Consider the following 9965-nt stretch of genomic DNA (forward strand, 5'->3'; position numbering starts at 1 on the left):
TAGTTCCGACATTAATAGCGGAGAGGAACAGGATCAGCAATACGGATAACTGAGACTTTCGTATGAGACTCGAGACGCAGAAAACAAACAAGTGGCTATCGAAAAAACCTATGGAACTTCACCAACTAATAAAGCTTGGTGTAGAGATTAAAAGTATTTCAGATATGTTTAGGGAGTCTTCAACGTCTGCAACCGTTCTATTTATACACGATCAATATGACCCAGGACAGGAAATTGTTCTACTTCCGGCAGAGTGTGTAAAGTTACGTAGACAAATGAACTGACAATTATAACCCCCTGACCCCCTCATCTGGAAAGCAATGCGAGGACCTCTTGAAAATTGAAATAAAGAGTTTTACTACAGCTGTTTCATATGGAGCACAAGACCTGAGAGATGGAGGTTTACCAGCCTCTTCCAATTCTTTTAAATCAACAGGTAAATAGAAATTTAGGGATCAGTGACCTTTTCAGTATTCCTCCCAGAAAAATAAATTACATGTCAACTACTTCCCGCAAAGCTTAATCATATACAAGAAGTTGCATTAACCTGAGACTTCATGATTCTATAACTAGGGAAACATTCCTTATAAAGTTAAAACTTACCTACATGTAAAATTATCAACAATACACAATATCTTATCTACAGCTGCGCCAGGTAATGATTCTAAATATTCAATGCACCAAAACTATGGTGCCAACGGAAAACATAAAAGATACAAAAGGAACCAGACATATTAAACAATTGAACCCCTCACAAACATGTTGAATATGCAATCAAATGCAGGTCAATAAATACCTTTCTGGTGGCTTCCTTTCTCAACAGGGAACCAGGACATTTCTGAATGAAACATGTTCGTGAAGAGCCTGTCACTAGTAAGTAAACCTTTCATTTATCACCTCGGAGGCTGATCTGAGCAAGAGGCTCCAGCTGCGGGTGCTGTTGACATGCTGCTTGCTGACCCATTCTCAGCAGGTGGAGCAACACCCCATTTCCCTTCAGATTCCAATGGTTCCAACACATGGACTCCACCATCTGTTAGCCCCAGAGCAAACTGATTTGGCTCCGAGGGATGTACAGTGATCACAAGTGGATACACAGTTGAGCTGCAGAAACAAAAATATCAAACCACTGAAAACCTTCAAAAGATGGAACCTTTGATCTAAGAACAAAAAAAAATTATAGAAAAGCATTGCCATATGCCCAACCATTTTGCCCCAGCATTGGTATTAACATATATGCTAGGATGAGATACAAGATCGGTAATCTAATTCTAGTTGTGTAAAGATGAAAGCCTTTCACATTTTTTTAGGATAAAAAGTTAACCCATAAGCATCCCTCTACTAACAACAAGAGATTTATGAAATATATGAGATATATTTTGCATCACCAAATGGGCAGCATGCACTTTTAAAAGTTCCTAACTATTTCCCCTCCAGGAGGAGTCAGGAATTGACTTAGCAATTAAGAGATGTGAAGTTGAAATTTCAAAGAGATTTCCAACTCCAAAACTACATTTAGATGCAATGATTAGAAGCTCATAACCACAAATGACAATCATGAGAAGCACGTTCTACTGCATTCATAAGTTAAAAACAAGTTTTGTAATGAAATTTTTCTAAAAAATGAAATTAAAAAATTAGCAACTTTTAGTAATTATTTGGAATTGAAATTACCTCACGTTAGCTGGAAGATATGCAGCAGGATTAATCCGACAACGGAGTCTGAGGTTAGCTGCGCTAAAGACACAAACAGTTGCATCTAGGAAGCTAGCATACACCAACTGGCTATCACAAGAGAATGTTGCATGGGAGATTGGTGGAGACGATTCACGGGGAACCCACTGAATGGTAAAACCAAAAGAGCAATTAGATCAAATTTAGAAAGTGCTATGCAGCATCATAAATACTCTTTGACGTCTCATAGATACTTGCCTGCTTCAAGCACTCAAGTTTTGTTGCTTCATAGATTGCAATCTGAGTCTCATGTACAACCAAGAACTGTATCTGATCCTGGTGAAACTGCACACGAGTCTCCGAAAGCGCTGCAGGAGTTCGTCCCGCTGGAACCTGCAAGAACCTGCTTTTCTGCTTCTCCCATCCATCAGTTCCCCATACACATATCTGCAGTGATAGAAAGTGGAGGAATTATCATCAGAGAGATGATAAAGGTTAATGTTATTATAGAAAGATATTCAACTGGGTTCTATAGAAATGCAACTATAGCTTTGTATTCAACTTAGGCTTGTCATATTAAACACCGCAAAGCTCCAGTCAAGCTGCATGTGCAACACATAGCATGCAAGATACGGTGACTGATAAGCTTGCTACAATAATAATTTACCGGTTTAGTAGAAAATATGGGGTTTAAACATTACAAAATATTGCAGTTGGAATCTGGACCTCCAAGTGACCAGAGGCCAAAAGATATGGGAAACATTTGAAAAAAAACCAACTTAGGAACTTGAATCAAAAGCACAGATGATACCTGAGCATCAGCTCCAGATGAGACTAAGACATTCAATATGTGAGAGAAACCAAGACCAGTGATTCTTTTGGAGTGGCCCTTAAGCTTACTTTTGACCTGCATAAGTAAAACAATTGATTCTTATTTCCTTGGACTGGTGTCTCAACAGTATATTATGTATTATCTGCATGCGCTGGATTCACACCATGAATGATGAATGATGAAATGAATGACTTAACACAATTTTGGTCTCCAGTGATTCATCTGGTCATTAAACAAAGAACCAATAAGCCCATTCAATGACTGACACAACTTGGTGTCTTTTGTGCTCACTATTTTTTTATTAGGAGATCACAACACCTGAAGCCCAGCATAAAAGTTTTTTTTTCCAAATGTTGCTTATGCACACTACATTCCATACCTCAGTGGCAGTTAAACCCAAGACCTCAGACTAGAATCTCCCTATATGGCAATTCAGCCAATGGCCCAATCCACCGATATACAGGTAAGTTACCTGACTAACATACATATTCCCTTTTCTCTTATGTATACTCATTATGCATCATATTACCTCATCAACACGGACATTATATATCTGAATAGTGGAGTCATCCATGCCTATAGCAATTATGTTATTATCTTGAGGATGAAATGCAAGAAATGTTGCTGCAGGCGGTGGAGGCATGAATGTGGTCATTGTCTGCAAGAAAATGTGTAATATTAGAATACTGGTTAACACAGTGTAACCTAACTCAAACTTTAAGAACTAAAATACTGGTCTCCCCATAGATAAACACCTTAAATGTCATCATGTTGAAAAGAGAAATTTTTCCTCCTGAAGCTGACATAACATAAGAGTCGTTCTTGGACAAAGCAAAGCAGGGGACAGCTTCTTCAGGATTTGTGTCAGTAATGTCGTTGGTCATTAATATGCCACTTGGTGGTTGCCATAATTGAGGGGGAACACTAGCTGTGGCCTGCAATTAATAGAAATATTGACAATAGAACCATCATCGCATAATAGGAATAAATATATGCAAGAAAGATATCACAGAAGACAAGCAAAAATAATCACCTTCCCAGTTGAATTTCGTTCATTTCGTTGCCATTTCCAAAGCAGGTGAATAGCATTAGATGCTAATGCCAGAATGGCAACCCCAGAGTTGGTGTATATTAGTCTAGATATCTGCATAATCACACAAGAAGTTAATAAGACGAGTTCTTATATTCAGCAGGCACTCAACAAGCCATAAAGTAAGCAAAGCACGGAATAAATATTTCTAAAAATTTTGTTTCTTTCAGTTACGAGATCAAAGCAAAGAAACAAAGATCTTAAGAATATGACTCTCAATCAGAACATCATAGATAGATGTCTCTACCAGCCAACTTTAGTTGGTTCAAGGCAATTGTGCATTCAGAATTCCACATCCTTCCACTTTAGTGCCTATGTCTCCCTTCTTTATGGAGATTCAACATCACCAAGAGATATGATGACGCCATATGCGTCCCTCCTACTTATAAAATGGTGGCAGACAGGGATCACAAATTCTTTGCATTTCCATAATGAATGGGATCTCTTTTTTTACGTATTCAAGGATGTGGCTTGCCTCCACCCGCTCATCCCCACTGGTTTCCATCTAGTATCCAGTTGGAGGTTCTCCACCATTTGTACCTGATCCAATTTGATCAGGACTGGGAGAAAGAAAAAAACCCTCTCCTTTCTCATGGAACTCTACTACTTGATAAAGAATATTCAAAAGATTGATGAGAAAGATAACATGCAACTTCAGCACACAGAATCCACCATTTCATGCAGGAGATGACAGAGTTGAGAAAACATCACCTTGCTTGTTCTCAGGGTATCAGGAAGCCTCAAAGATCGACATTGAGCTGGTTCACTTATCTCAGTTAGTTTCCAAATCTTTGATTTGTCAAAGGATTCATCAGTTACCCTTGGCTTCACATCCACCAAACCTCTAGCCTCACCATTCTAGCAAAATTAATTAAAAGACATTTACTTATAGATCGTATGAGTCAGAATTTTCCTTTGGATGACAATTAAACTCATAGAGAAAGAAATGAACACCAAAAATTCTTTGTTTTCACATCCTAGAAAAATGAACTCGATAATAAACTCTTGAGAAGGAAAGATTTCTATTTTTTTTAATAACCAAAGGAAGGATTTCTCTGTCAACATCTTATTGCAAAATTCCATCCTTTCTAATTTGCTTCTCCAATTGTGCCCATCCACAATTTGTCTTCTTTGCTCAATGTAGCAAACATCAAACAAGAAAGATTGTTCTAAGATTTTATTTTATTTTGAAATTGAGGATTATCATAAGATAATGAACCTAAAAAAATGGAACTTTTATTTTCCATGATTAGTGTGGTTTGCCATAGTATCCAAATAAACTGAGGTTCCACATCAAAAGTGATAAGGCTAAATTCAAAACTTACAGATAAAGCTATTTATCTTAACATGGCTAAAGCAGTAGTTAGAAACAAAACTTCAAAGCAAATATTTAGAAAAAAAATCAAAGAACTCGTACTAACCATTCCTGGCATAGACACCACAGGAGCACCCCTGTCGGTAAGTGCAGCACTAGTTATGACTGCAGCTGCCATTGCATTTATTGCATTCTGCTTGGTACACTGGCACATCAGTGAAACATTTTTCATAAAAAGTGTTCATATAGAATTGGATTTTTTGAAATCATAACATACCTTTGTAACAGTCTCAGAAACAACTCTAGAAGCGTCAAAAGATCGGTTTTCAAACGCACGCAGCAACCGCAGTCCATCAGTATTAGCCAATATTTTAATCCCATTTTCATTAGCAGAAACAGCCAACAAGGTTCCCTCCTTGTTAAACCGAATTCGTGGGCTGACCTGCAAATCAACAAAAGGAACCCTAAAGTTATTAACGTTGTTGTTATTATCACTGATACTACTACTGTTTGAACACAGTAAAGGATAAAGCTTAGATTGATTTATCTTTGAAATAGTCTAGCAATAATTTATTAGTTTCTTCTTCTGTTCTATCCTCATTCAGTGTCTTTAGGGTTCTCTCACAATACTTTACATTAATATAAACAAAAGTGGACACCAAATCTGGGTAATAGAACACCTTTCCCCCCTTCAATCAATTTCTCTCTTTCAAATACTCTTCTCTCCTGACTGTTTTCCTACCTGTCTTCTCTATTACAACTATTACCACCACTAGTACAAACTTACTGGAAGGCCACCATCAGCATCAATAGTTGTTAGAATTTGGACATTGTCCATGTCCCAGAATTTAATCATAAACTCATCACCAGCAGCCAAAAAGCGATTCCTTGTAGTGTCAAATTGCACAACACCCAGAGAGTGTTTCCTGAATCCTTCATAGGACCTTTTCACTGCCCCTTCACTTTCATTCCATTCGACTATATGTGTTTCTCCATCCTTACTCGTACCACAAGAAAAGAGTCTGAGAAATAGTTAAGGAACAAAGGCAATTTAGAGTAATGTCATGGAAGATCAGTCTGAATTTCATTGCTGGATGAAAAGGGTTATAAAAGTCAACCTTGTACCATCTGCACTATAAGCCATTGTAGTGCACCAGTTACCTGGAGCATCATAATCAACTCTAGATCCCATATTGTCATACAACCATGCCTTAATCTTTCCATCTAATGCTGTTGAAAATATGAACTGCAAAATCAAAGAAAAAGCACACAATATCTCATGAACCAAAACGGCTCCAGGAGAACCAAGGTTATACAAGATGTTCAAGCAATAGACAGGCGAGATGGGCATTTACCTGAATGTTTTCCTTGTGATGAGGACACACAGAATAGACAGGAGCCTCATGGCCTTCAAAAGTGTACTGTTTTACACCTGTAGCAGCATCCCACACCTAACACACCAATATATCCTAGGATTACATTTCACATCCCTAAAAAAACATGATTTTAGAGAGTCAAGCAATACAGACAAACCTTGATAGTCTTGTCATCTCCGCAAGTGATAATACACAGTTGCTTATTCGGGGTAGAGAAAGCAAGATCATTGACCCCACCAACATGGGCATCAATCTAGAAGCCAAGGGAAAAGAGGAATATATAAACAGTGAGACAAAAACTAAAGCAGGAAAAAACAGCAAAGCCAAGATCCAACTCAAACTGGGGTTTGGAAACAATATTGAACTCCTACCTCTAGGTGCTGTCTAGTATCATCCCCACCATGGTAAGAATATATATGCACTATATGCCGTGAATAAGCAACCCCTAGTAAATTGGCAACATTTAGTGAGATATAGGTATTTATTTAGACAACTCCATCCATATATATTAGCAAATATATCATATTTGAATAAGCTTACCGAAGAAAGAGCCATCAGGGCTCCATATTACTCGATTAACAGATACACCAGGATCTTTAACCAGAGCAGCCTGATCTCATACAACCAGCTTCAATTTCAGATCATCTCAAGTATGAATATCTAGAGAAGCCTAGGACATAACAAGATGCACTTCAAGATCATGACATAGTAAATCTGTACCTGGAGTGGCATCGAACATGCTGCTATATCCCAAACCTTAAAATTTCTAAGAACCAATCTCTCCCTAGAGCCAACTTCCCATAGTCCTACGTCCCCAACATTTGTACCAACTGAAAAATTGCACAGTTTAACATCCAGTAAAATCAGAGAAAGAAAACAAAGTAATATGGGGAGAGAGAGAGAGAGAGAGAGAGAGAGCTCACCAAGAAGTATATTCTGCTGAGCAGGATGAAAATCCATGCTCATGGGAGATGAACCCTGGTTCAGGTTACGAGCAACTGTCTTGGGCAGGTCATCCAGTGTGTACAAGCTACGGCTATGGTTCTGACCAGGGTAGTTTACAGACAATACATTTACTGGGAGGCTCACCTACACGTTAAGTTTTTGAATACCAAGATGAAGTGGTAAAAGTACATCTGTTTAAAACTGTAATAGCATAAAGGAAGTAAAAGTACCTCATCTGATATCCCAATCGGTCTTGTTCTTTTGGATACATGATCTGAGTCCGCTGATGGATAATCAACAGCAGGGCTATTAGTTGGTGGAGTCCTAGGATGCTTCAAAATTGCAGCTACCACAAAAGACATTCGAAACAGTTGAAGAGTTAACAAAACTGCAAGGCCCTAAATTTTTGTACAAGTACTATCCATATTAGTCAACAGTATCATAATAACAAATCCATGGCAGGAAAATGGCCATACAATGTGTACTAACCTGGATTAGAGGGAGCACCAAGCCCAATTGCAACTCCAGAAACTGCAGAGTGACTTACTGTTGATGGATTTGACATCCAACTCGCAAGGGGAGCTGGAACCGGTGCAGGAGCAGGTTGGAAAGGCTGAAGATAAGAAAAGATAAAGTATTACTATCAAATTTTTAAACAAGCCTAAGACATGACTAAACCATGTTTAAACTAATAAACTCACCCCAGGAGCACCTAATGCAGGGAAAACCCCAGCTTTAGGCAGGCCACCAAGAAGTGGATTGTTAGCAGGAGATGGGGCTCGTGCACCATTTTGTTGTCCACAGGTGTGATCCACAAAAAGTGTTTTTATATCAGGATTCGGCCTGGGGTTCTTGCAAAGCTGATGCTGCCAGTTCAAGCTGCCGATTATAAAATAAGGTAATATTCTATTGACAGCTCCAAAAGAATAATAGGAAAAACATTATTAAAGACCCATCTAAGAAGTTTTTGTAAAGGTTACAGGCCACTTTCACCACAATACATTAACTGTATTTTGCCTTTAATATTTAAGAAATGCTTATGTCATATAACAGAGAGAGTATAATGCTGGAATGGATAGGAAATGGCAAAGAAAAACTGCTTTAAAGTGGGCGGGGACACCTGTAACCTGTTACTTTTGGTGGATAAGCTGCCAACAGCTGCAAAAGAATCACATATCCACATCCCCACAACTAACCAGTACAAATGTATGCGTACAAATGCCTCTAGTGAGTGAAAATGGTTGACTCATTTCAACGGAGTTCCACAAAATCAAACAATTCAATGGCAAACCAAGATTCTAAACACAAATTTACAGTTACCTTTGGTTAATGAGGGTTCGCAACCTTGAGCTCTTAAGGTTAGGAAATTGAAGTTTGTCCCGGAAAAGAGGATTTGCTTCAATAAGTTTCTTGAGTTCAATCAGCATTATTGCCCTCGCAGACTTTGTATCTCCATACTTGGATAGTTGTTCGTTTTCCCTGCACAGAGAATACAAGTATAACCGAGGGTACTTATATGAGATACTTTTTTCTTCGAAAAGTGCAAGATATGATGCTACTGAACTAAGACGAGAAAGAAAAAATACAACGAAAAAGCACTAAGACCAGTTACCGAAAATCCTCTAGCGTCAAAAGTTGAGTGATTTCTTTAAACAAGTCTTCGTTAAATGACGCAAAAACTTTCAAGTCCTTCACAAGGATGTCTACCGCCTTGCCACGATCATGCCTTCAGAATTTGGACATTATTCAGGCCCCATTTCATAGAAGAGCAAACACGAGAAAAAAAGTGTATACACTTACTTATCCAATGCCTCGAGATACTTCTGTTTCCTTATTTCAAAAAATATCTTCATGGAATAACGGTTGTCATCCACTTTAGTGAAACCCGAGAGGTACTTCTCGACTTCATCCCAGTTCCCGTTATGCACTTCATCCTCAAAGTACTTCATGTTGAAGAAGAATCCCGATTCTTGCTCGAGCCTAAACAGAGAAGTAAACAAACAGATAATTTTTTTACACGAAAATTCAAAATTTAAACCAATTGAACAGAAGAAAACTTACTTGTGAACAGTCTCCTTGAATTTTTCCTCATCGAGGAACTGCAAGATTAAGAATACGAGCTCCCTACTGAGAGAAGACATCTCCAGAGTTGCGTTGCGGTCGCCTCTGGAAAAGTCAATAACAATGAAAAGAATAGTTAAGCTTGTGATCTACTCCGAGGAACTGCAAACAGCTCCTCCTTTATCGAAATATGATATGAAATCAAATTAAACGCGCTGATCATACACAACAAAAAACCCCTCTTTCAAAAAAAAAAAAAAAAAAAAGACGAGAGAATGAACCGAAGAGGAAATTCTGAAGCACCAGTCCAAGTTAGGGTTGCGAAGGATGGCAAAATGCGAAAGTGGCTTTAACGGTAGAAGAATCAAAGATGCAGGAAAAGGAAGGACAAGAAAAAAGAGAAAAAGTCGTAAACTTTAAAGCGAAGATTCGCAGTAGAGAAAGAGATCGTCGAAGAGCTCACCTCGGAGACGCCGGAACCAGCAATCAAAATCAGAAAAACAGAAAACCAGATCGATCCACTGGTAGTGAGAGGCTCTCCCCTCTTCTGCGCTCGCTTCCCTTCACTTTCTCCCCTCCATCCTTTCCAGAAAAAAAATATTAGTGTTAAAGTTGAAGCCAAGCACAGAGTATTTATAGGGAGCGGCAACAGAGTGGAGAACATAAGCACGT

The 9965-nt window shown here is 38.5% G+C and overlaps 1 protein-coding gene across 1 annotated transcript; it reads right to left on the reverse strand.

Annotated features, from left to right (window-relative positions):
* Nucleotides 1–395: 395 nt before the first annotated feature.
* Nucleotides 396–9881, reverse strand: LOC137941830 (protein TOPLESS-like). The gene is made up of 26 exons (XM_068787422.1): nucleotides 9757–9881; nucleotides 9294–9398; nucleotides 9033–9212; nucleotides 8845–8958; nucleotides 8553–8711; nucleotides 7934–8111; nucleotides 7722–7845; nucleotides 7463–7578; nucleotides 7211–7376; nucleotides 7008–7117; nucleotides 6828–6897; nucleotides 6659–6732; nucleotides 6445–6540; nucleotides 6267–6362; nucleotides 6030–6157; nucleotides 5699–5933; nucleotides 5189–5353; nucleotides 5018–5104; nucleotides 4308–4454; nucleotides 3540–3650; nucleotides 3262–3441; nucleotides 3036–3164; nucleotides 2486–2581; nucleotides 1933–2121; nucleotides 1675–1841; nucleotides 396–1104 (listed from the first exon to the last, which is right to left on the reverse strand). Exons 2-26 carry the CDS (start codon nucleotides 9371–9373, stop codon nucleotides 894–896), a joined length of 3408 nt encoding a protein of 1135 aa, XP_068643523.1. The 5' UTR covers nucleotides 9374–9398; nucleotides 9757–9881; the 3' UTR covers nucleotides 396–893.
* Nucleotides 9882–9965: the final 84 nt, after the last annotated feature.

This window comes from Aristolochia californica, unplaced genomic scaffold (genome assembly GCF_029961685.1).
Source record: "Aristolochia californica isolate CCGP_79_NKW_82.1479 unplaced genomic scaffold, dmAriCali1.0.hap1 SCAF_9, whole genome shotgun sequence".
Lineage (NCBI taxonomy): Eukaryota > Viridiplantae > Streptophyta > Magnoliopsida > Piperales > Aristolochiaceae > Aristolochia > Aristolochia californica.

What these genes read in the sequence shown, in the direction of transcription:
- LOC137941830 (XM_068787422.1), bottom strand. Translation starts at nt 9,373, where the DNA reads ATGTCTTCTCTCAGTAGGGAGCTCGTATTCTTAATCTTGCAGTTCCTC. An exon ending in CGAACCCTCATTAACCAAAG is followed by an intron (nt 8,112 to 8,552) that starts GTAACTGTAAAT and finishes TATAATCGGCAG; the next exon opens with CTTGAACTGGCAGCATCAGC. An exon ending in TCAACATGATGACATTTAAG is followed by an intron (nt 3,165 to 3,261) that starts GTGTTTATCTAT and finishes ATTTTCTTGCAG; the next exon opens with ACAATGACCACATTCATGCC.